At 48.4% G+C, this 25,894-nt stretch overlaps 1 protein-coding gene and 1 pseudogene across 1 annotated transcript in view; one reads left to right on the forward strand and one right to left on the reverse strand.

The window, feature by feature from the left end:
• The window catches only part of DMGDH (dimethylglycine dehydrogenase), a 104,684-nt gene extending 80,866 nt beyond the window's left edge, over positions 1–23,818 (reverse strand). The window contains 2 exon segments of the mRNA XM_030566263.1: positions 20,570–20,744; positions 23,526–23,818. Of these exon segments, the coding sequence (XP_030422123.1) occupies positions 20,570–20,744; positions 23,526–23,620 (270 nt within the window). The 5' untranslated portion in view covers positions 23,621–23,818.
• A 103-nt stretch (positions 23,819–23,921) lies between these two features.
• The window catches only part of LOC115653271, a 30,697-nt pseudogene continuing 28,724 nt past the window's right edge, over positions 23,922–25,894 (forward strand).

Below are 25,894 nucleotides of genomic sequence, written 5' to 3' on the forward strand. Positions count from 1 at the left end.
ACCATGTTAATTCTCTCAAGCCTTTCTATTCCAGAGACTTAGAGGTTTGTCAGTTTACAGTCCAGGGAGATGATGCTGAGTGGCCTGACGGTGTCTACTACGACGGGAAAAAAGACGGTGGCGTGGAAGAGGTGAACCTCTCAACCACCCTGGAACGTCTGCAGTGGCGACAAATCAAGGTGCTGTGCACTAGCTTCGCCCCCTTGTTCTCAGCCACCCCAGGACGGACTGAACGGGCATACCACCACTACATTGACACAGGTAATGCTCACCCCATTAGAACCCCACCCTACCGGGTGTCTCCTCATGCCCAAGCTGCTATAGAACGGGAGATCCAAAACATGCTACAAATGGGTATAATCCGCTCATCTACCAGTGCATGGGCATCTCCAGTGTTTCTGGTACCCAAACCAGATGGCGAAATACGCTTTTGCGTGGACTACCGTAAGCTAAATGCGGTAACTCGTCCAGACAACTATCCAATGCCACGCACCGATGAGCTATTGGAGAAGTTGGGATGTGCCCAGTTCATCTCTACAATAGACTTAACCAAGGGGTACTGGCAAGTACCGCTAGATGAACCTGCCAAGGAGAGGTCAGCATTCCTCACCCATGCGGGGGTGTATGAATTCAATGTCCTTCCTTTCGGCCTTCGAAATGCACCCGCCACCTTCCAGAGGCTGGTAGATGGTCTACTAGCAGGACTGGGAGAATTTGCAGTTGCCTACCTCGATAATGTGACCATTTTTTCGGACTCCTGGCCCGAACACCTGCTACACCTGGAAAAGGTCTTTGAGTGCATCAGGCAGGCCGAACTAACTGTTAAGGCCAAAAAGTGTCAAATAGGCCAAAACAGAGTGACTTACCTGGGGCACCAGGTGGGTCAAGGAACCATAAACCCCTTACAGGCCAAAGTGGATACTATCCAAAAGTGGCCTGTCCCAAGGTCCAAGAAGCAGGTCCAATCCTTCTTAGGCTTGGCCGGGTACTACAGGCGATTTGTACCACACTACAGCCAAATCGCTGCCCCACTGACCGACCTAACCAAAAAGACCCAGCCAAATGCAGTTAAGTGGACTGATGAGTGTCAAAAGGCCTTTACCCAACTTAAGGCAATGCTCATGTCTGACCCTGTGCTCAGGGCCCCGGACTTTGACAAGCCATTCCTAGTAACCACAGATGCATCTGAGCGTGGTATAGGAGCCGTGCTCATGCAGGAGGCAACAGATCACAACTTCCATCCTGTCGTGTTTCTCAGCAAGAAACTGTCTGAAAGGGAAAGTCACTGGTCAGTCAGTAAAAAGGAATGCTACGCCATTGTGTACACCCTGAAAAAGCTACGCCCATATGTTTGGGGACAGCGGTTCCAGCTACAAACTGACCATGCTGCACTAAAGTGGCTTCATACTGCCAAGAGGAACAACAAGAAACTTCTTCGTTGAAGTTTAGCTCTCCAAGATTTTGATTTTGAAATTCAGCACATCTCAGGTGCTTCTAACAAAGTAGCTGATGCACTCTCCCGTAAGAGTTTCCCAAAATCTAGTAGTTAAAAAGTGTTCTTAAATGTAAAGTCTGTTAGTTATATACTTAGTGGCATATGTAAAGGTGCATGTGTTGTATTAATCTGTTTATTTTCAAAGTTCTAGAAGGAAATCGCCGCCAGTGAGCTTCTCCACTGTCTGCAATTTGGGGGGCGTGTCATAAACAGATAGCTAAGGGTTAACGTCTCTTTCACCTGGAAAGAAGTAATCTAAACCACCTGACCAGAGGACCAATCAGGAAACAGGATGTTTTTCAACTCTGGGTGGAGGGAAGTGTGTGTCTGAGTTCTTTGTCTGTCTGCCTGTATGCTCTCTCAGATGAGGAGTGATTTCTATTTCCTGCTTTCTAATCTTCTGTTTCCCAGTTGTGAGTACCAAATAGGGATTTATATGTTCTTTTGTATTTACATGTCTATAGTTGCTGAAGTGCTTTGATTTGTATTCTTTTTGAATAAGGCTGTTTATTCATATTTCTTTTAAGCAATTGACCCTGTATTTGTCACCTTAATACAGAGAGACCATTTGTATGTATTTTTCTTTCTTTTTATATAAAGCTTTCTTTTTAAGACCTGTTGGAGTTTTTCTTTAGTGGGGAACTTCAGGGAATTGGGTCTGCAGCTCACCAGGGAATTGGTGGGAGGAAGAAATCAGGGGGAGGTCTGTGTGTAACTAGATTTACTAGTCTGACTTTGCATTCCCTCTGGGTGAAGAGGAAAGTGCTTTTGTTTCCAGGACTGGAATTACAGAGGGTGGACTCCCTCTGCTTAGATTCACGGAGGTTGCTTCTGTGTATCTCTCCAGGAGCACCTGGAGGGGGGAAGGGAAAAGATTTATTTCCCTTGGTTGTGAGACTCAAGGGTTGGGTCTGGGGGTCCCCAGGGAAGGGTTTCGGGGGGACCAGAGTGCCCCAAAACACTCTAATTTTTTGGGTGGTGGCAGCAGTACCAGGTCCAAGCTGGTAACTAAGCTTGGAGGTTTTCATGCTAACCCCCATATTTTGGACGCTAAGGTCCAAATCTGGGACTAGGTTATGACAATCACCCTTGGAAAAATAACAAATTTCACAACCATGTGTACTTTTTTATTGGCAATTTGTGATTTGTTAACTGGAATACTTTACAAAGTAAACATTCTTATGTCTGGAAAGAAAATTCTGAGCCTGTTCCACATGATCTGGTTTATTAGGAAAGGCAGTATGTTTGTAGCCCTAGGAGCTTCCACTTTTAGTTTGTTACCAATACCCATAGAGAGGTATGATTAAAAGGAGGCCTTACGATGCACATACAAAGTACAGGGCTTTCCTACTTATTGGAACATGTTGGCTTATCTTGGTTTCCCTGGATACTTTGACAGCACTGAACTTGTGGGACCCTGAAGAAGGGTCTTTCAGTGCAAGACGCATCCCAGAAACACTGCCGGAAGAGAAGCCCTGCAGTAATAAATATGGGGTTCTAATCACCAGTGTCTCATTGCATAGTCTGTGGGTGGAATCCCCCCAAAAGGGAGGTCTTGGCAAGAACACAAATTAATAATTAGCAATAAACACAAGCTTCCATCTTAACACCTTGGGGACGCAGAGTTGGGCTTTAACAACTCAACTAGGACTTAGATGCATGTAACAGAATAACATCTATTCATGGCTCATGGCAGCTCCCACTGAGAGAGACCCCACCCCATTCCCAGCTGTGGAGGGTGTGAAGTGGGGATGGGAGTTGTGAACATTCATTGTACGCTTTTCTTCATGAGTCTCGCTGCCCTTTCCTGCATTCCCACCTCCTGCTGAGTCTTTGGCACCATTATCCAAGGAAAGGATGGAGAGAAATAAAACATCGAAACAGAATGCAAGTGATTGGAGCTTTCAGAGCCTGCCTTGTGTGTGACCAACACTGAGCCCAAAGGGACGAACTCACAACACACGCATGCTCAACAATTTTGCCTCTTCATTCCAAGAAACAGGTTGTATTTTGCATAAGTATCTTTATTACTGTTTTGGTGACAATAATCCTTTATGTGCTGTGATACAGCATGGCCAGAGGGCAGCAGGAGAGTGTTAGCAGGGAGCCTTATTCCCTGCAAGGGGAGGAAGGTTTGTTATAGATTAACTAGAGCACCTGAAGCCAATTAGAGCACCTGAAGCCATTTAGAGCACCTGAAGCCAGTCATGTGATAAAAACCCCTGCTTCAGTCAGACAGTATGAGAGTTAGAGCAGGAAGGTTTGGTTGGAGCAGAGAGCAGTTTAAAGGAGTTGGAGAAGAGAACAGTTTTGAAGAGAGACAAAAGGAAAGTTTGGAGGAGTGCTGCAGTGGGCTAGGAAATCCAAAAGAAACCCTAGGTAAGGGGCACCTGGCTTATGTAGAAGAAGGGCAAGAAGCCCCTTCACAAGCTGAAGGGCAGGAGAGGGAACTAGCCCAGGGGAAGGAACCGCTAGTTCAAGTGGTTCACCACAAACCTCAGGGCCCCTGGGTTGGGACCTGGAGAAGAGAGCGGGCCCAGGTCCCTCCCTCCCTCTTCATTCCCCTCCCCTCCTCAAGGACACTAGTGGGGTAATTAAAATACCGCTTCAGAGGCAAGCAATGGCACCCTGAACCTTCCCCAAAGAAGAGGAAGCACGAGACCCAGCATAGCAGTACTGGCAATTTGCCACACGTGGTGTCAGAAATGGGATCTGCGCGCTGGGGACTTAGTCCAGGGTTAGGCAAAACCCTCCCATCCTTCAGATGGACGACGTGGTCAAGGCCCTTATATAAGCCACCGCGGCCCAGCAGGAGGCTACCTGGGTGCAAGCAACCGCCCAACAGGAGGCGACTAGAATGCAGCAGGAGACCAATCATCTGTTGATGAGTCAGGCTGCTCAGGACTGAGCCCTGCTGAAAGACCTGGTGAACCAGATGAAGGCCCTTATGGAGCAGAATCGCAACTGTGAAGGGACCCAGACTGTATGGGCTAGCCATTTCCTACAAAAAATGACACGGGAGGATGATGTGGAGGCATACCTCCTGACTTTTGAAAGAGCAGCCCTGCGGGAGGCCTGGCCCCAAAATCAATGGTCTGGTATCCTTGCCCCATTCCTGTGTGGGGAAGCCCAGAAGGTCTTCTACGATATGGCTGCAGAGGCTGCAGCAGATTATTCCCAGCTAAAGGAAGAGATCCTGGCCAGGTTTGGAGTAACGATGGCACTGCGAGCCCAGAGGTTCCATGAGTGGCAATATGCGGAGGACAAGACGCCCTGATCACAATTGTTTGACCTGATCCACCTGACCCGGAAATGGCTGTGCCCTGAGGCCCTTAGCTCTGAAAAGATGGAGGTACTGGTATTGGACCGGTATATGAGGCGGCTACCACCAGGTCTCAGGTCTTGGGTTGGCCAGAATGAACTCTCTACCTATGATGAGTTGGTCTCCCTCGTGGAAAGACAGCTGGCAGCCCACGAACTGTTCCAGACCCCAAGCAGGGAGACACAGCAATCCAGGAAGCCAACCCCAAACCCAAGGCCCCGGGCAGTTGAGAACTATAGGAGAACTGTAACCGGGAGGAAAGACACCGAGGAATGGCTTGAGGCCAGGAAGGGACCTGGGGGGTTAGGAAGAGAGGTGGGGGGCCGGCCAAATAGCCCTAGGCAGAGGGTGACAACCGGTATAAGGGGGCGGTGTTATGAGTGTGGGGAATTGGGGCATATAGCAGCCCAATGCCCCAACAAGGAAGAACCTATGCAGTGTAATCTGGGGGATTTCAAGGAGCAATGTGGCCTAATTGGCCTGGTAGGGGTCACAATGACCTCACATGCATATACCAGACCAGTAAAAATGAATGGTATAAAGACCATAGCATTAATAGATTTCAGGAGTGCTGTCACGCTGGTCTCGGGGAAGTTGGCGGGAACAGACCAACTAACCTGAGCCAAAAACACAGGGGTAACATGCGTACATGGCACTGTGAATTTTTAACCTACAATTCCAGTACGGACTGAGATCCAGGGAAATACTACCAGGGTATCTGCAGGGGTGGTCCCAAGCTCCCCTACCCTGTTTTGATTGGGAGAGACTTCCCCGGGTTTGAAAGCTTACTTACCCCAATAGAGCCAGGGGAGAGTAGCAACCCCCAGCTGAGACGGAGGCAACTACAGATAGCCTCACCCGTGTTTGCCGAATTTGCTCCAGAGTTATTCTCATCCCCTGGAAAACCTCGAAGGTCTAGGCGAGAACGAAGGGCAGTGTAAGCCGGTCGTGTCGGGGCTCATCCCTCTCAGGCGCGGGGGGGAGCCAGAGCGCCTCCTAGCACGCTGCAGTCCGGGTAGGCTTAGCCCCTCCGCAGGTGTTGAGGGGGGGTACAGGGTCTGCAAACAAGGTAGAGCCCCGGCCCTCTAGCCAGGATCGGGGCTCTCAAAGTAAATAAGCCCCAGCCCTTGGACAGGGCGGGGCAGTAACAGTTCAAGCTCAGGCCTCTAGCAGGGGCTGAGCAAACACAGTATCAGCCCAGGCCCTTGGCAGGGCGGGGCAGTAGCAGTTCAAGCTCAGGCCTCTAGCAGGGGCTGAGCAAACACAGTATCAGCCCAGGCCCTTGGCAGGGCGGGGCAGTAAACACAAGTCTCGTTAGCTCTCGCCCTCTGGATCAGGGCAGAGCAGTGGCAATAGGTGGGAAGAGGGGGAGTCTGCCACCCGGTTACGGGTGGCAGGGGGAACGCAGGCCCTCCCACTCCACTGCGTTCCAGCCCGGGGCCCTAGCAGCAGTCAAGACCCGCTGCGGTCAGTGGAGATCCTGGCCGCAACACACTGACATGGGTTCGGGCTCTTCAGGAGCCAAACCAGGGTCGGCTATCCCCGGGCCACTTCCAACCTCCCCCTCTCTGGGTCCTGGTCCTTGCTGGCGTCGTCTGGGGGGGTCCCAGACCATGGGCTCCTCCGGGTACCGGTCGTGGGGAAGCTCAGGCCATTCCTCGGGGTATCGGGTACACGGCAGGTCAGGCCGATGTTCCTCCGGGTACCGGATCTGAGGCAAGTCCAGCCAGGGCTCCTCCAGGTAGTGGGCGCGGGGCAGGTCCGGCCAGCGCTCCTCCGGGCAGTGGGCGCGGGGCAGGTCCAGCCAGCGCTCCTCTGGGTAATGGGCGTGGGGCAAGTCAGGCCAGCGCTCCTCTGGGTAGTGGGCACAGGGCAGGCTGGGCCCGGCAGGAGCCCGGGCACCAGCGTCTGTCCTCTCCGGCAGCCTGCGCCCAACTGAGCGCTGGGGCCGGGCTTTTATACTTCCTGTCCCGCCCCTTGACTTCCGGGGGGCGGGGACAGGCAGTGCTGGCTCTGCCCACTGAGGCACCTGCTCTGGCTCGTCCCTCTCAGGCGCGGCGGGGAGCCAGGGAGCCTCCTTACAGGCAGAATAAAGGTTAGGGACCAGGATTCTAGCAGCGAATCAAAATACTTCCCTTGTGGGTAGGCGATCCCAGTCAGGAGACCAGGAGATAATCCAGGCCAAGGAAGACTCGCAGCCGGTTCCTAGCCCAAGTGGGAGCACCTCAGGGGGAAGAGTAGAAATAGGCCCCCTAGAATTAGGTCAGTTCGGTACTGCACGTGAGACTTTTGGGCAGGACCAGGCCAAAGATCCATTATATGCGAACGTGAGGGAGGAGGAAGTGGAAGTAAATGGTGTGCCTGTGGAAGGAAAAATCAAAGACCCAAGGCCATATTATGTGCTCAAACGTGATCTTTTGTACAGGATAGAGCAAATACAAGGGGAAGAAGTAGAGCAACTCTTAGTCCCACGGAAACACATAAGGGCAGTACTAGAGTTAGCTCACAGTCATCTATTTGGGGGACATCTAGGGGTAGACAAGACACTGGACAGAATCCTAAGAAGGTTTTATTGGCATGGGATACGCGCAGAAGTCCAGCGTTATTGTGCCTCCTGCCCTGAATGTCAGTTGCATAGCCCCCGACCTCACTTGCGGGCCCCATTAGTACCTTTGCCTATTATTGATGTCCCTTTCGAGAAGATAGCCATGGACATAGTGGGCCCATTAGAAAAATCAGCACAGGGCCACCGAAACGTACTAGTCATCCCTGACTATGCCACATGGTATCCAGAGGCCATTCCTTTAAGAAACCCCACATCCAAGGCAGTAGCAAAAGAACTACTACAGGTTTTCACCAGAGCGGGCATCCCTAAGGAGATCCTGACAGACCAGGGAACCTCGTTCATGTCAAAACTAATGAAAGACTTATGTGCCCTGCTCTGCATCCAGGCCATACGGACCTCAGTCTACCATCCACAAACAGATGGACTGGTCGAGCGATTTAATCATACCCTTAAAAGTATGATCTGGAAGGTGGTAGCACAGGATAGAAAAGACTGGGATACCCTTCTACCGTATCTAATGTTTGCTATACAGGAAGTCCCCCAGGCGTCCATGGGTTTTTCTCCCTTTGAACTATTATATGGACGCCACCCACGCAGGATATTAGATATCGCCAAGGAAGATTGGGAGGAACAACCCAACCCAGGAAAGAATGTCATTAAGCATGTGACACAGTTGAGAGAGCGAATAACTCAAGTAACTCCGATAGTACGGGAACATTTGGAAAAAGCACAAGAGGCCCAGCGGACATATTACAACTGTCGGGCAAAAGTACGGAGATTTCAGCCGGGGGAACGGGTGATGGTGTTAGTACCGACAGCAGAAAGCAAACTTCTAGCCAGCTGGCACGGACCATATGAGATAGTGGAAACCATTGGGGAAGTGAACTATAAGGTTAGACAACCAGACCGCCGAAAGCCAGAGCAAATCTAACACATCAACTTACTGAAGCCCTGGCATGACAGAGAGACGTGTCTGGTCATTCGAGGAGCTCCACCTCAGACAGATGACCCACAGGACAGGTAAAGATATCTCCTGAATTAATCCCAGAACAACGAACAGAGGTCACTGAAATGATCCACCGGAACCAGGACGTATTCTGTACACAACCGGGCCGAACAACAGTAGTCCAACATCATATTGTCACCAGCCCTGGAGTAAGGGTGACGATAAGACCATACCGAATACTGGAAGCTAAAAGAGAAGAAATTAGGATGGAAGTGAAGAAAATGATGGAACTCGGGGTCATTGAAGAATCCCACAGCCAGTGGTCCAGTCCGATCGTCCTAGTCCCCAAGACTGATGGCACCGAGGTTTTGTAACGACTTCAGGAAATTGAATGAAGTATCCCACTTTGATGCCTACCCGATACCACGCATTGACGAGCTAGTTGATCAGTTAGGCAAGGCCCAATACCCAACCACTCTGGATCTGACCAAAGGATATTGGCAAATTCCCCTGGCCAAGGATGCCACAGAAAAAACTGCCTTTTCTACACCCGATGGCCTGTTTCAATACACTGTCCTCCCTTTCGGACTCCATGGGGCCCCTGCAACATTCCAAAGACTTATGGATAAGTTATTACGACCCCATGCCAAGTATGCTGCCACCTATTTAGACGACATAGTCATACATAGCCCTGGCTGGGAAACGCACCTAGAAAAAGTAGAAACAGTGCTGGATGCCCTGCGAAAGACTGGTCTCACTGCTATCCCTCTCAAGTGTGAGATAAGACTAGCTGAGGCCAGATACCTTGGGCATGTAGTAGGGAGAGGTTTGGTAAAACCCCAGTGGAACAAAGTGGAGGCAATACAAGGTTGGCCTCGACCAATCCGCAAAAAGCAGGTCAGAGCATTTTTAGGAATAGTAGGATACTATCGGAGATTCATCCCTCATTTCGCCACAAGAGCAGAGCCATTGACAGATCTGATAAAAGCTCGGGGCCCCGAGATAGTGAAGTGGACTGATGCGACAGAAGAAGCATTTGCAGATTTACGGACAGCCCTATGCTGCCATCCAGTACTAATAGCCCCAGACTTCGAGAAGGAATTCATCCTACAAATGGACACCTTGGAGGTGGGGCTCGCTGCCGTCCTTTCCCAGATGGTAGAGGAGGAGGAGTACCCCATCTTGTACCTCAGCTGGAAGCTCCTCCCCAGGGAACAAAAGTACGCGGTTGTGGAAAAGGAATGTCTGGTGATAAAATGGGCTATGGAGACTCTTCGCTACTATCTCCTGGGGCGGCGGTTTACCCTTGTGACAGACCATGCCCCGCTCCAGTGGATGCACATGAACAAGAAGAACGCCAGAGTGACGAGGTGGTTCCTCTCTCTGCAGCCTTTCCATTTTCGGGTCCAGCATAGAGCTGGACGCAAACATGGCAACGCCGATGGCCTATCGCGACGGCACTGCCTCTTGTCCCAGGTAGCCCAACCCCTTGGTGTTGAGCGGGGGGGGGGGGGAGAAATATGTGATACAGCATGGCCAGAGGGCAGCAGGAGAGTGTTAGCAGGGAGCCTTATTCCCTGCAAGGGGAGGAAGGTTTGTTATAGATTAACTAGAGCACCTGAAGCCAATTAGAGCACCTGAAGCCATTTAGAGCACCAGCAGTCAGTCATGTGATAAAAACCCCTGCTTCAGTCTGACAGTGTGGGAGTTGGAGCAGGACAGTTTGGCTGGAGCAGAGAGCAGTTTGAAGGAGTTGGAGAAGAGAACAGTATTGAAGAGAGACAAAAGGAAAGTTTGGAGGAGTGCTGCGGTGGGCTGAGAAATCCAAAAGAAACCCTAGGTAAGGGGCACCTGGCTTGTGTAAAAGGAGGGCAAGAAGCCCCTTCCCAAGCTGAAGGGCAGAAGAGGGAAGTAGCCCAGGGGAAGGAACCGCTAGTTCAAGTGGTTCACCACAAACCTCAGGGTTGGGACCTGGAGAAGAGGGCGGGCCCAGGTCCCTCCCTCTCCACTCCCCTCCTCAAGGACACTAGTGGGGTAATTAAAATACCAGTTCAGAGGCAAACAATGGTGCCCTGAAACCTTCCCCAAAGAAGAGAGAGCGTGAGACCCAGCATAACAGTACCGGCAATTTACCACAGTGCATATTTACACACTGGTAAAGTCCAGTAGTCGTAAAGCATAACTCAAAAGAGATGATGGTACTGCTTAGGACATTTGTGACTGTAGTCGGTGTATTCATCGCCTGACTGTCTCCATTGTTTATTCTGTTGCTCATAGATGTAGACCACAAAGTAAAAGAGTGTGCCATTTTATGTAAGGCTGATCGGTTCATTGCCAGCGCAGTCACTAATTCTGTGCTGAATACCAGAATTTACACTATGGCTAGCAAAGAAATGCAGAGAGTTTTCTTTTGCCTTGTTTGTGGCTGTCTAGTGAATACCAGAGAGGCCAGATTTTAGCCTGTTCAGCCCAAAGCAGATTACAGTCGAAGTAAGTCTGTCTTTTTGGGATCTAATTACAATTTTTTTCCCCAATTTTCACACACTTAAATCATAGGGAAAAACATTAACCTTTTAAAATTAGACTATCTATTTATCATATCACTTGTTTTGATTTGAGTTTTAAATTTTGTAAGAGAACTACCTCAGGAAAGATATAAAAGTAATACAAAGCTCAGGGTTCTATAGCCCCTATCATCTTATGTCCTTAAACAGAAGTTCCTCCATGTTTAGAGAGACAGATGAATGGACTTTTGAAACACTACTAGCTAAGAATATCACACAGATGCAGCATAAGAGGATGAGCTGGTACAGACCTGTTGATTTAAGATGGAAGTGCCTAAAAGTCCCAGAACAGACAGCTCATAAAGAGACATCATACAGCTGAAGTTATGGGAACTAAGGAAACAAATATACTGTTGACACATAGGAGTTTGAGATGTGTCTTGGGAGCAGGGAAACACAGATTGCTGCTGCTTAATGTGATCACAAGGACAATGCGGAGGAGAAACACAAAGCCAAATCGTTGATCCAGGTTTTGTTTGAAACTCTGGACCCTGACTACGAGACAAACAATTCAAATGGAGGGTTGTACAAAGATGAGTCACAGGTACATTGTGTGTAAAAATGTTTAGGAGCTTGGAGAGAACCTGGTGACGGTGGCTCAATTGGCTAGAGCAGGAGTCGGTAACCTTTCAAAGAAGAAGAGCCACTTTTTTGTTTTTGTCTTTGAACATAATATTTCAAGAGCTGCATCACATGCAAACCTACTTGTAGAATTAGAATGTGTCAACTAATAATAATTGAACATATTAAAGTTATTACTTCTCACCAATACTTTTAATATGACTTCTACTGTTGGACATCTTTAGAGAATTGCTCAATGTTTGGCGAATATGCCGTGATTCTGATTTTCAAGTAGGACTCAAGACTAACATCTTGCAGTTGGTTCCTCAGTTTGTTTTTGATTAAATTCATGTTGGAAAACACTTGTTCGCAGAAGTACATTGAACCAAAGATTGAGAGAAGCCCAAATGCGTATTTCTTCAGCTCACTGTATGTATCCAATAGACAATTCCAAACATCAAATATAATCTGGTCTTGCCATTTAAGGTCGTCCACTTCAGACCATTTGTGTTGGAGCCCCAGGGTGAATTTCTGCCTTTCCAGATTTTCAAGTTCAGTTACAAGATATTTCAATTTTGAATACCATAAATCCTGGTCTTGCAAATCCGCTAATTCAAGTTCAAATTGTGCTTGATCGATTCCTGCAAATGCTGATGGATTATATAGTTAAATGAAATTACATCGTGCTCCATACTTTTTTTCAGTAAAGAAACAAAACCTTTGTGTGCCCCCTTCATGCTCAGTTCTCCATCTGTAGCAACAGAAATTTTTCTATTGATGTCAATATCTTTTTCTTCAGACATTCAGTGACAGCAGATGCAATATCTTTGCCCCGAGTTTGTCCTTTGAGTGGCAATAACACGATCAACTCTTCTTAAAGACCTTGATCATTAACGTATCTGCCGAGTAAGGCAACCTGAGCAAAGTCATCCACATTGCATGTCTCATTGCAGGCAATAGAAAAATCTGGTGTTGATCTAATATCACTAACTTGCTGGCTGGTTACATCTGTGGCCATCTTAATAGTTCTGTCCTTTACAGTCTTTGCAGATAATGGCATTTCTCTAATATTCTTAACTATTTCATCTTTGTTTTTAAAATCGCTGAAGAGGTGCTCTGATGTTTTAATGAAACATTCTTTCACATATTCTCCATCTGTGAATGGCTTCCCTCGTTTGACGATTTGTTTAGCTGCCACGAAACTAGCAGTCTTCATCCATTTAGCAAATGTACATCTTGTTTGCTCTGATTTGCGTCGGAGCTCCTCTACTGCTTTTTTCCTCACATCAACAGCTGGATAGGTTTCAGCAAATATCCAATGTTTCTTTTCAAAATGTCCTTATAGGTTTGTTTTCTTATTGTTGGATAGTTTGTCATTGCAAATGAGGCACGATGGGAGTCCAGCTGAACTCACTATAAAAGCATAAGACTCAATCCAATCATTTTGAAATTCTCGATGTTCATCTTCTATCTTTCTCTTTGTAGTTGTCATATTTTTGATGGAAGGTATTTATCTGATCTATTTTATTTCTGACTTTAGACTTTTTCAAACATACTAGTAAAGACAGAGCACATCTGCTTCCTTTTCACAAGAAATTCCAGGAGTTTTATTGGTAGACAGTTGCCTTGTTACTGAGCTGTTTGAATTTGAATATAAACAGGAGGGAGCTCTGGGCTGGGGCAAGGGATTGAGGTGTAGGAGGGGGTGTAGGGTCTGGGAGGGAGTTTGGGTGCAGGAGGGGGTCCTGACCTGGGGCAGGGGATTGAGGTGTGAGGTGCAGAATCTGGCCAGGAGGTGCTTACCACAGGTGGCTCCCGACCAGTGGCACATCAGGGCTCAGGCAGGCTGCCTGCCTGCCCTGGCCCCACGTAGCTCCTGGAAGCAGCTGGCTGCTGGCACGTCTCTGCGTGCCCAGAGCTGTGGGGGTGGTGTTTGCAGGCATGGGCAGCACACAGAGAACTGCTGCCCCCCTCCCTCCAAGGGGCACGCAGAGATGAGCCAGCAGCCAGCTGCTTCTGGGAGCAGCATGGGGCTAGGGCAGTCAGCCTGCGTAAGCCCTGCTGCATCACCGGCAAGGAGCTGCTTATAGCAAGCGCCTCCCAGCCAGAGCCTGCACCTCATACCTCCTCAAAAAATGGCTGCCCACAAGGGGGCAGCCAAAGAGCCGCATGCGGCTCAGAAGCCGCAGGTTGCTGCCCCTGCAAAGCCTTTTAGATTGACCCTGTACAGAGGCAATTTTTTTTTTGTAAAGTCACAAGCTGAAGAGGGCTCTTTTGACTCACAGAGTAAAAAGGTTCTAAGAGCACATTATTAAAAAGAGCAATGATGCCTTACATGCAGTTCTTATTTTAAAATCTTTCAGCGGCTGAGTGATGTTTCTTCAGAGGAACTTGGGAGAAGGACATCAACAAGTCTGGAGGAGTAAATGGATTGGGCCTGATCTGTTTTTGACTGCATCCAAAATCAGATGCTCAATGGGACGCTTATTCTACAGGCCTGTACTATCTAACAATGTGGAAGAAATATGGTATCAAGACTGTGCAAGGCTGTAACCATAAAACCTTCATGCGTGCAACTGTACAAGTTGCTGCACAGACTCATCAAACACTTCCTGAGAGAGAAGCGATTTGAGGACTGCCCAGCGTGTGTGGTAGATGCCCCTAGCCAGTGGAGTCACGCCTGTGTGAACTGGACTGTAGATGATGTGAACTGTAAAATCCAAGATATTAGTGGTAAATTGTGCATGGAGAGTGTTTTAAATAGTATCATCACTGCAGTGCCTCTGTTTAACCTAGGAACACTTAGCTCAGAGGGCAGAGCTAGTGACAAAGCACAGCAGCAGAGGACCTAGACTTAGCATTAGATGAAATAATCAATGGATAAAAGTTTAATATAGAAAGTTGGGGAGGGCTGCAGCAAGTAACGGGTGGCGCAGAGGAATCACTTGTGGTAACACTAATTCGGATATAACACGGTAAAGCACCCCCGTCCCCCAGAGTGCTGCTTTACCGCGTTATATCCGAATTTGTGTTATATCGGACCGCATTATATCGGGGTAGAGGGGTATAACAACAAGCAATTCATCTCAGAAGAAAGGTTCACAGCAGGAGTAGATGTTTCCACTGCACGACTACCTGTTAAAGGTGGAGGTACACTATTGTTAACTCTCTGGTCAGCCTATCAATGACAGGTATAAAGAAATTGTGACCGTCAGTATGCTCAGGATTGCCTAAATTACTGTGCTGGGAATCTCTGTTTACAGTACTAGTGAATATGGGTGAGGACCCCAGGGGAACAGGTGTCACAACTAATTTTTTCACTAAATTATGTTTCAGTATATATCTATCTGTCTATCTCACAGAGACGGGATCTATAAATGCACAAATGAGCATATCCACCTGTTCTACATCAGCCCTTTGTATATCAGTCACCTGGCCACCCACTTTTACAGCCCACTACGGTGCTGCTGTACAATCATTATGAGATGCATCACTGACAAGAATGGTTCAGGAGGGATCCAAACCAAAATGCCTGCAGGTATCCAGGTGTAAGGGACCAGGGTACAGGCAGTCTGGCGTACGAGTCACAGCAGGCCTAGCATTCAACACAGTAGTTAATGAGCAGGCATCACATATTTGCTAGAGCTGGGATCCAAAAGCAAGAGTCAGAGTTAGACGGGGGTCAGTGATTGGAGATCCAGGATAGTGTAAGGCTGAAATCAGGAGGCAAGAATAAGGTCAGAGGTAGGCTGGAGTTAGAGACTGGAGATCAGAAACCAGCTGAGGTCTGGAGTCACAACAGGCCAGAAGTCTGTGTTGGTGCCCAGACAACTACTTAGGCCACCCTCCAGGGCAGAGATAATCAATTATTTTTTGTGAAGGTCCAAATTTCTTGGTCAAGGTACAGTCAAGGTCCAGACTCCAGAGAAACGAATACAAAAATAACAACAATAATGATAATAAGTAAATAAAAAGATTTCATGGTCCACTCGAAAGCACTTGGTGATCCGCAGTTTGCCTATTGACTACCCTTGCTTCAGGGTTAAATACACTACTACCTCGATATAACGTGACCCAATATAACATGAATTCGGATATAACACGGTAAAGCAGTGCTCTGAGGGGGCGCTGCGCACTCCGGTGGATCAAAGCAAGTTCAATATAACACGGTTTCACCTATAACTACTTTCAGGCTGGCTCATCAGCATTAGCCATGGATAGACTGCATGCAGTTGCTCTTCTAAAAGGCCCAGTCACCTCGTGAGAGGGCGCTACAATTCCCTCAAGATTAACATTTATATATGGAAACATCTGCAGCCACCATTTGGAATCCTTGTGAAAACTCTTCTTAATGACTTTGCAAGTATCAGAGGGGTAGCCGTGTTAGTCTGGATCTGTAAAAGCAGCAAAGAATCCTGTGGCACTTTATAGACTAACAGACATTTTGGAGCATGAGCTTTCGTGGGTGAATATGCACTTCATCAGATGCATGTAGTGGAAATTTCCAGGGGCAGGTATATATATGCAAGCAAGCTAGCAATAACGAGGTTAGTTCCATCAGGGAGGATGAGGCCCTCTTCTAGCAGTTGAGGCGTGAAAACCAAAGGAGGAGAAACTGGTTTTGCAGTTGGCAAGCCATTCACAGTCTTTGTTTAATCCTGAGCTGATGGTGTCAAATTTGCAGATGAACTGAAGCTCAGCAGTTTCTCTTTGAAGTCTGGTCCTGAAGTTTTTTTGCTGCAAGATGGCCACCTTAAGGTCTGCTATAGTGTGGCCAGGGAGGTTGAAGTGTTCTCCTACAGGTTTTTGTATATTGCCATTCCTAATATCTGATTTGTGTCCATTTATCCTTTTCCGTAGAGACTGTCCAGTTTGGCCGATGAACATAGCAGAGGGGCATTGCTGGCATATGATGGTGTATATTACATTGGTGGACGTGCAGGTGAAAGAACCGGTGATGGTTTGGCTGATATGGTTAGGTCCTGTGATGGTGTCGCTGGTGTAGATATGTGGGCAGAGTTGGCATCGAGGTTTGTTGCATGGATTGGTTCCTGAGCTAGAGTTATTATGGTGCAGTGTGCAGTTACTGAGAATATGTTTCAGGTTGGCAGGTTGTCTGTGGGCGAGGACTGGCCTGCCACCCAAGGCCTGTGAAAATGTGGGATCATTGTCCAGGATGGGTTGTAGATCCCTGATGATGTGTTGGAGGGGTTTTATTTGGGGACTGTATGTGATGGCCAGTGGAGTCCTGTTGGTTTCTTTCTTGGGTTTGTCTTGCAGTAGGAGGCTTCTGGGTACCCGTCTGGCTCTGTTGATCTGTTTCCTTTTTTCCTCGTGCGGGTATTGTAGTTTTGAGAATGCTTGGTGGAGATTTTGTAGGTGTTGGTCTCTGCCTGAGGGGTTAGAGCGGATGCAGTTGTATCTCAGTGCTTGGCTGTAGACAATGGATCGTGTGATGTGCCCGGGATAGAAGCTGGAGGCATGAAGGTAGGCATAGCGGTCGGTAGGTTTTCAGTATAGGGTGGTGTTAATGTGACCATCACTTATTTGCATCGTGGTGTCTAGAAAGTTGACCTCCCGTGTAGATTGGTCCAGGCTGAGGTTGATGGCGGGATGGAAGCTGTTGAAATCGTGGTGGAACTTTTCCAGAGTCTCCTTCCCATGGGTCCAGATGATGAAGATGTCATCAATGTAGCGTAAGTAGAGAAGGGGCGTGAGCGGACGAGAGCTGAGGAAGCGTTGTTCCGGGTCGACAATTAAAATATTGGCATATTGTGGGGCCATGCGGGTGCCCATAGCGGTACCACTGATCTGGAGATATATATTGTCATCAAATTTGAAATAGTTGTGTGTGAGGATAAAGGTACAGAGCTCAGCAGCCAGTTGTGCTGTGGCATCATCAGGGATACTGTTCCTGACAGCTTGTATTGCATCTGTGTGTGGGATGTTGTTTGTGTAGAGAGCCTCTATATCCATGGTGGCTAGGATGGTGTTTTGTGGAAGGTAACCAATGCATTGTAGTTTCCTCAGGAAATCAGTGGTGTCACGGAGATAGCTGGGAGTGCTGATGGCAGAGGGTCTGAGTAGAGAGTCCACATATCCAGACAGTCCTTCAGTGAGAGTGCCGATGCCCGAGATGATGGGACGTCCAGGATTTCCGGGTTTGTGGATCTTGGGTAGTAGATAGAATAACCCTGGTCAGAGCTCTAAGGGTATGTTGATTTGTTTCGGTGTTAGTGTAGGGAGTGTCCTAAGTAGATGGTGCAGTTTCTCAGTGTATTCCTTAGTGGGATCTGAGGGAAGTGGCCTGTAGAATCTGGTACTGGAGAGTTGTCTGGCGGCCTCCTTTTGGTAGTCAGACCTGTTCATGATGACAACAGCACCTCCTCTATCAGCCTCTTTGATGATAATGTCAGAGTGGTTTCTGAGGCTGTGGATGGCATTGCGTTCTGCACGACTTAGGTTATGAGGCAAGTGATGTTGTTTTTCCACAATTTCTGCTTGTGCATGTCAGCAGAAGCATTCAATGTATAGGTCCAGACTGTCATTTCGACACTCAGGAGGAGTCCATGTGGAGTCCTTTGCAGTAACTCTACTGGCATTTTCTCACATGGACTTGCCTATTTTGCTGCTGTTACATAAGTTTCAGTGTGAATTATATCTTAGTGCAAATACACATAAGTACACCCTTCCCTCTGATCTGTTCAGAGATGACTTCTCAGATTTTGCACTGTGGCATCAAAAGTGTATGTGTGTCAGCTGCACTCCTCAGAGCTAGTTCTTCTTTCATCTCCTCAGAATCAACTCAGCAACAACAGTCCGAAGAGCTCCATGGCCTGCAGCAATTGCAGTACTGGTGTCCATAGTTGGTTATCTCCTCAGCTTTCAGCAAGATAGAGAGTCTGGAGGATCCAATGTGGCATAGGCTCTGGGACGCAGCTCTCACAATAGACACATCTTAGCCCTGTACTGTTCAGCCATTGAGTCCACAAAGCAGTCTCCAAATCCTCTTATTTATAACCTTTCCCTAGTGAGCTCTGACTCAGCTTTCAGACACTGATTTGTGTGGAACCTGTTAGACTGCTAGCCCTTAATGGAAACCCTCCGCATAGCTTCAGAGACAGCTACTGAGCATGCCCAGTAACTACCACATACCCCTCCCTGAGATGCTTATGGGCCCTTCTCTAAGGGCTTGTCTACACCTGAAATGCTACAGCGTCTCCCTGAGAGGCAGCATCTAGGTCGATGAAAGCATTCCTCTGTCGGCTTAGCATTGTCTACACAGGGGGTAAGGCTGGCTTAACTATGCCACTCAGGGATTTTTCACACCTCCTGAGTGATACAGTTAAGCCAACTTAATTTTCTAATTCAGACCAGGCCTCAGTGTCCTGCTTTGTTCTCTGCACACATGCAGATGCCAAAGACAAAGGATTCAACAAAAAATCCATGTCACCTCCTCACTGCTTCTCTCCCCTACTTAGACTAAAAAAAATATGTACAATAAAGTATTGCTACATTACAAGCATGTAGCAATACTTTATTGTACATATTTTTTTTAGTCTAAGTAGTTATATTACCACCTGACAGAGGGGCAATGCTGGTGTCAGAATGAGACATTGGGTTTGAAAGGAGGGACAACAATATTTTTGTTCAACTTAAGAAAAAAGCTGTTTTTCTAATTTATAGTGATCTCTTGCATTTCTGTTTTAAGTATAACAAATCTCCTTTAGAAGTAAAAATTAAAGTTTAAAAACAAACTATAACAGTACTGCCACATTTCTATAATAAATTTTAACAATTATTTTCACTTCTATGCACCATCCCTCCAAGAATCCCATAAGAATATACTGGGTCAAACCAATGGTCCATCTAGCCCAGTATCCTGTCTTCTGACAGTGACCAGTGCCAGATGCTTCAGAGCAAATAAACAAAATAGGGCAATTATTGAGCAATCCATCCCATTGTCCAGTCCCAGCTTCTGGCAGTCAGAGATTTACGGACACCTAGAGCAAGGGGTAGCATCCATGACCATCTTGCTTAATAGCTGTTGATGCACCTATCCTCCATGAACCTATCTAAATCTTTTTTTAATCCAGTTATACTTTCGGCTATAACATCCCATGTCAATGAGTTCCACAAGTGCACTGTTCACTGAGTGAAGAAGTATTTTCTTATTTTTGTTTTAAATCTGCTGCCTATTAATTTCATTAGGTGACTCCCGGTTCCTGAGAGACAAAGTGGGCGAGGTAAAATATCTTTTATTGGTTCTTGTGTTATGTGAAGCAGTAAATAACTTTTCCTTAGTCACTTTCGCCATTCCAGTCATGATTTTATCGACCTTGATCATATCTCCACTTAGTCATCTCTTTTCTAAACTGAACAGTCCCAGTCTTTTTAATCTGGGGACTGCATATGCAAGCTCCTCCATACCCCAGTATTTTTTGTTCTCCTTCTCTGTACTTTTTCCAAGTCAAATATATTGTTTTTGAAATGAGGCAACTAGAACTGCATGCAGTATTCAAGGTGTGGGCATATCCTGGATTTAAAACACATTACCAACATTTATCCTACTTTACAGATGGGCAGCATGGGTAGTTTAAGGGTATGTCTATACTGCAATCACAGGATGCAATAACAGTCAACATACTCAAGAAAGTTTTAATCTATCTATATCTTGGGAGCCAGAACAGTAAAACCAAGGCAGCATGAGCTTCAACTCAGGCTATAAAAATCCTCCCAGAACCCTAGGTTATTTCTAGTGGGGCTAGCCCACACAGAAGCTCATGCTGCCAGAGCTGCGCTGTTGTGGGTGACCCCTATCCAGCTAGATTAAAAGTACCTCAAGTGTCTTGGCTCAAACTGCAATCACAGCCAGTGACTGCAGTCAAGATATACCCTAAGTGACTCTTCAAAGGTCAGATAGTGAGTCTATCATAGATCTAGGAACAGAACCTAGTGATATCCTTTGTATGTAGATAAATAATAGAGAAACTGATTTTCTGGAAGGCCATGGAATGGGGGAAATAAAATCTTTGCTCTACTGTCAGATTTTACAAGTCATCTGAAATCTCTTTTTGTATTTGAGATCTTAGTGATTTAACAAGATTTTTCTTACTGCATGCCAAGTAGATCCAGCTGTCAGTTCAGATTTTTCGAGCAGAATGACATCCTTCATGCCAGCCTTGGCCAGGTGGTAAGCAAGACTTACACCAATGCAACCACCTCCAATAATCACTGTCTCTGCTGTATCTTTCCATTTAGTTCCCAAGAAAGAAGATGGCTTTTCTTCCCTGGAAAAAGAAAGTCACAAACAGGACACAAAATTGATCTTTTATCTTCTCACCTAAGCTAGCAGTTAACAGATACCTTTAAAAATGTACCTTTATCTAGTCTGGCATCCTGTATCTCACAGGCCATTAAATTTAAGCCAGTTACCCCTGTGTTGAGCCCAGTAAATTGGGTTAGGCTAAGCATCGCAGAGACTAAACAGTTCTATGACACAGGCAGAGAATAGAAGAGACCGAGGTATTACCAGTGCCCAATGCCCCTGCAATAGCAGGGAACTGATTAGGTTGGATATGACAGATGATACCAGCTGGTAATCCATGCTCTATGATGCAGAGAAAGGTGAAAGAACCCCAAGGTTCCTGCCAATCTGAACTGGGGAAAAAATTCTTCCTGAACTGAGATCTGGTGATCAGTAAGACCCTGAGCATTTGAGCAAGACGACCGGCTAGGCATCTAAGGCAGCAGACCCTCTATACCAGTGGTGGGCAACCTGCGTCCCGCACGCGGCCCATCAGGGTAATCCACTGGTGGGCCCCAGGACAGTTTGTTTACATTGACCGTCTGCAGGCGTGGCCACCCACAGCTCCCAGTGGCCACGATTTGCCATTCCCAGCCAATGGGAGTTGTTGGAAGCAGCAGCCAGCAAGTCTGTGCGGCCTGTGCCACTTCCCACAGCTCCCATTGGCCGGGAACAGCAAACCACAACAGCTGGAAGCTGCAGGCGGCCGTGCCTGCCGACAGTCAATGTAAACAAAGTGTCCCACAGCCTGCCAGCCGATTGCCCACCACTGCTCTATACCATCTCATAACGCTAGATGATCTGGTGATCCTTTCTGGCCTCACACTCTGTGTCCATTTGACACTGGTTCACCCTGTCCAGTGCCCCATCTACAACAGTGGCCACACTCTGATGTTTCAGAGGAAGGCAAAAAAACCAAACATACAAAAAAACCCACAACAGCTCCTAGATCATTTCTGTGTCCCTCCTTTGATCTTTCTTCAGTATTTCTACATCTTTCTTGAAATGCAGACATTAATACTGGGCACAGCATTAGTATTAGTGGCAGTGTTACCAAAGCTGTGTACAAAATCAAAATCACTTCCCCACTTCTACCTGATATTCAGCTTTTTATAAATCCTAGGACTGCATTAGCCCTTTTGCCACAGCCTTGAAAGGAGAGCTCATGTTGAGGTGGTTACCCATGATGACCCCTAAATCCTGTTCTGAGTCATTGCTTTCCAAAACCAAGTATCCCATCCTGTAGGTATAACCTGAATTCTTTGTTCCCTGATGTGTTACCTTTAATTCAACTTTATTAAATCCATTTTGTTGGATTGTGACTACTTAAACCAACCAATTCAAAGCACTCTGTAACAGTAACCTGTCCTCCTTGTTATTTATTACCCCACCAATTTTTGAGTCATCTGCAAACTTTACCAGCAAAGATTATATATATCATGGTCTACTCTAAATCATTGATAATAATATTCAATAATGTTTGAGCAAGAACAATCCCTGGTGGACCCCTCTAGAAACATCTCTCCAATAACTAAATTTTGGGATCTGTTAGTGAGGCCATTTTTATCCATCTAAGGTAGTGTTTCCCAAACTTGGGACACCGTTTGTGTAGGGAAAGCCCTGGTGCGCCGGGCCGGTTTGTTTACCTGCCGTGTCCACAGGTCCAGACAGTCATGGCTCCCACTGGGTGCAGTTCACTGCTCCAGGTCAATGGGAGCTGCAGGAAGCGGCAGCCAGTACGTCTCTCAGCCCGTGCCGCTTCCCACAGGCCCCACTGGTCTGGGACAATGAACCGCGGCCAATGGGAGCTGCAATCAGCCGAACCTGCAGACGCGGCAGGTAAACAAACTGGCCTGGCCCGCCAGGGGCTTTCCCTACACAAGCGACATCCCAAGTTTGGGAAACACTGATCTAAGGTGTGCCCTGATGGTTCCATGTAATGCGGTTTTAAAAATCAGAATGTCATTTGGTGCTAAATCAAATGCCACAGAGAAATCCAGGTAGAGTAAATCAACATAGTTGCTGTAATCCTGTTCTTTTTAAAAAAGTAATGCTTGACAAGACCTACCTTCCATTAAAAAAACATGCTAAACTGGCATTAATTGTATTTTTAGCTTCTAATTCTTTGATACAGTCCCGGATTAACCAGTCCAGTATTTTGCCAATGATTGAGCTCAAGCTAATATGGTCTGTGGTTCCCTTTCTAAACATTGGAAATGCCCTGGCATTCCACCAATCCTTTGGACTTTCCCTAGGTTTCTAAGATTTGTTAAAAACTAACAGTAAGTGGTTTAGAGAGCTCTTTGGCTAGCTCCTGCTATGAATACGTTTAATTTTAGCAGCAGCTGCTAGTATGGATTTCTCTCTTCACTTGTAATGAAGCCAAAACTGTCTGAGGCCTTTCACTAGTATTTTAAAGCCTTTGTTGCTGTCAAACCTAGCAAACTGGTGTGATTCGGGGGTGCCTCTTTTCTGTGAATTGCAGCACTTACTTTGTTATTCAGCTGTTAAAACGATGAAGGGAATGGCTATGGCAGAATTTAGGGACAGGGGAGACCTATATTAGGTCAGCTCGCCCGCTCTTGCCTGTCACTCGGGGTCATACAACAGCTGCCGCGGGAGTGGCGCCTGGGCACAGGGAAGCTCTCGCCTAGCGAAGTTCTTCCATCCTCACCAACATTTTCCCTCCAGAAAAACGCGATGAGAGCGCGCGCCGCAAACCACCCCCAGGCAGGACAGGCTCTAGCCTGCAGGCAGGACTCACCGCCCCGCAGTGCTAAGGGGGCGCGCCCGGCGGGGTAAGGCGAGCTCTCGGCCTCGCAGCTGGGGTGGGAGCAGCCGCCGGGCGCCCCGCAGCATGGCGCGTGCTGGATCCTCGCTGGCTCGGCTCACTCGGCAGGAATGGAAAACTGCCTCCTCCGGCACCCCCAGTGGCCAATGCCCTTAGCAGAGGGGCCGGACCCGCCCCGCCCCGCCCCGCCCGCGGGGGTGGGGAGCGGGGACACGGAGTCACCCCCCAGCGAACACGGTCCTGCTGCCTTCCCTGTCAGCGAGTGTGAAGTTACACCACGTCGGTCGCAGCGGGCCAGGGGGGAGGGCAGCCCCGGCCACCCAGGTCCCACCCCGCATCCCGCCCCTCCTCCGAGGCTATAAAGGGGCGGGCTGGGCTGTGTTCGCGAGACTCGCTGTGCCGCCGGGACAGACTCCAGCTGCCGTCAGTAAGTGTCTGGGTGCAAAGGCAGCACTGTTAAGGCCCCAGAAAGATGCAGTCGCCGCCTGTTGCAGCGAGCCCCCAGCACGCCAAGAAGAAGGTAAATGCCCGGGGACTCGCGCCTGTCTCGGAGCCGCTGGGGGCGTGGGAAGTCCCCAGTCCATGCCAAGTGCAGGCTCCCTGGAGCCGCTGTGCAGGGCCGGCTTTAGGAAGTGCACAGCCCAATTCGAACATTTCCTGTGGGGCCCCAGCAGGGATAACTAAAAAAAAAATCCCTGTTTAAAAAAAAAAAAAAAGCCTTTCATTTCTTAGCAACCAGTTCCCTGTAAAAAGTTCTGATTTAAGGGATGTGCCACAGTATGTATTTTTTTTGTACCAATAGGGTTACCATATGTCCCTATTTTTAAAAATTCCTCCCGGATGGTGATTAAAGAACCAAAAAGCTGGCCATGTCTGGGAAAATAGAGATGTATGTTACCCCTACCTAAAGTTCTTTTTTTAAAAAGATGGGCCAGAACTAGAAATGGGTTCTGTTTCACATGTGTGGGTCCCCACCACTCCCTGGGGGTGTGCTAGGGTGACCAGATGTCCCAATTTTATAGGGACAGTCCCAATTTTTGGATCTTTTTCTTATATAGGCGCCTATTACCCCCCACCCCCTGTTCTAATTTTTCACACTTGCTGTATGGTCACCCTAGGGTGTGCACAGGTGTAGGTCCTAGCTGCTCCCTGCCCCCCCTAATTGAAGCAGGTGTGCAGGGTGACTGCCCTGGGAACTGCAGGGCACCAGTGGACATGGAGCTGGTTGGAGGCAGGGCAGGGGCTGACTGGAGGTAGGGTCTGGCTGCAGGCAAGGCAAGGGTTGTGGGGCTGGCTGGAGACGGGGATATGGGGTGGGGTGGGCTGGCTGGCTTCAGGCAGGGCCGTAGGGGGGTGTGGCATGGGTTGGCAGGGCTGGAGACAGAGTGTGGGACTGGCTGGCTTCAGGTAGGGGGGTGCGGCAGGGGTTGGCTGGAGACAGAGCAGGGAGTGCGGGGCTGGTGCAGGCAGGGGGTGCAGCAGGGGCTGGCTGTGGGAGGGGGGGTATGGGTACAGGGGGTACAGCCCACCCTGTAGGGTAAGTACCTTCTACTCCTTTCTCCCCTACCAGGGTAAGTACCTTCTACTCCTTTCTCCCCTACCAGGGTAGCAGCAGCAGCCCAGGGCTTGGGGGCTATTTAAGAGCCCATGGCTCCTCTGCTTCCACTGCCCCAGCCCTTTGAATAGCCGTGGGAGCCCTGGGGAAGCGACGGGGCTCCGGGGGCTATTTAAAGGACCGGGGCAGCAGAGGCAGCTGGAGCCCCCTGCTACCCCAGGGCTCTGGGTGTTATTTAAAGGGCCTGGGGCTCTCCTGCTTCTACCACCCTGGCCCTTTAAATAGCCACAGGAGCCCTGGGGAAGTGGTGGGGCTCCAGTGGCTACTTAAAGGGCCAGGACGGTAGAAGCAAGGGGAGCCCTAGACTTTTTAAATAGCCCCCAGAGCCCCACAGCCCTACGCCAGGGCTCCAGCAGTGGGGCTCTGGTGGCAATTTAAAGGGCCTGAGGCTCCAGTCCCTGCTGGGAGCCCTAGGCTCTTTAAATTGCCCCCTGGGGAAGCCGGGCCACCCCAGTACAGCGCACCAGCAGGGCTTGGGCATGGGGTCCTCTTAGGTGCGGGGCCCGATACGGGGAAATTGGTTGAACTGGCTTAAAGCCGGCCCTGCCGCTGGGGGGATGGGAGGGGTCGGCCCGGCATGTCCCTTGTGGGTAGCTGCTTGTGGCTGCTCCAGCTGTTCCGTAACGTGCTCCAAGGAGAAGCGGCTGCCAAAGCTCCCGCTAAGGGTTTAAACCCCTCACTTGCAGAGTCTGGAGACGCAGCTTTGCTGAGCTACCATGGGCGGGCA

Source organism: Gopherus evgoodei, chromosome 6 (genome assembly GCF_007399415.2).
Source record: "Gopherus evgoodei ecotype Sinaloan lineage chromosome 6, rGopEvg1_v1.p, whole genome shotgun sequence".
NCBI lineage: Eukaryota > Metazoa > Chordata > Testudines > Testudinidae > Gopherus > Gopherus evgoodei.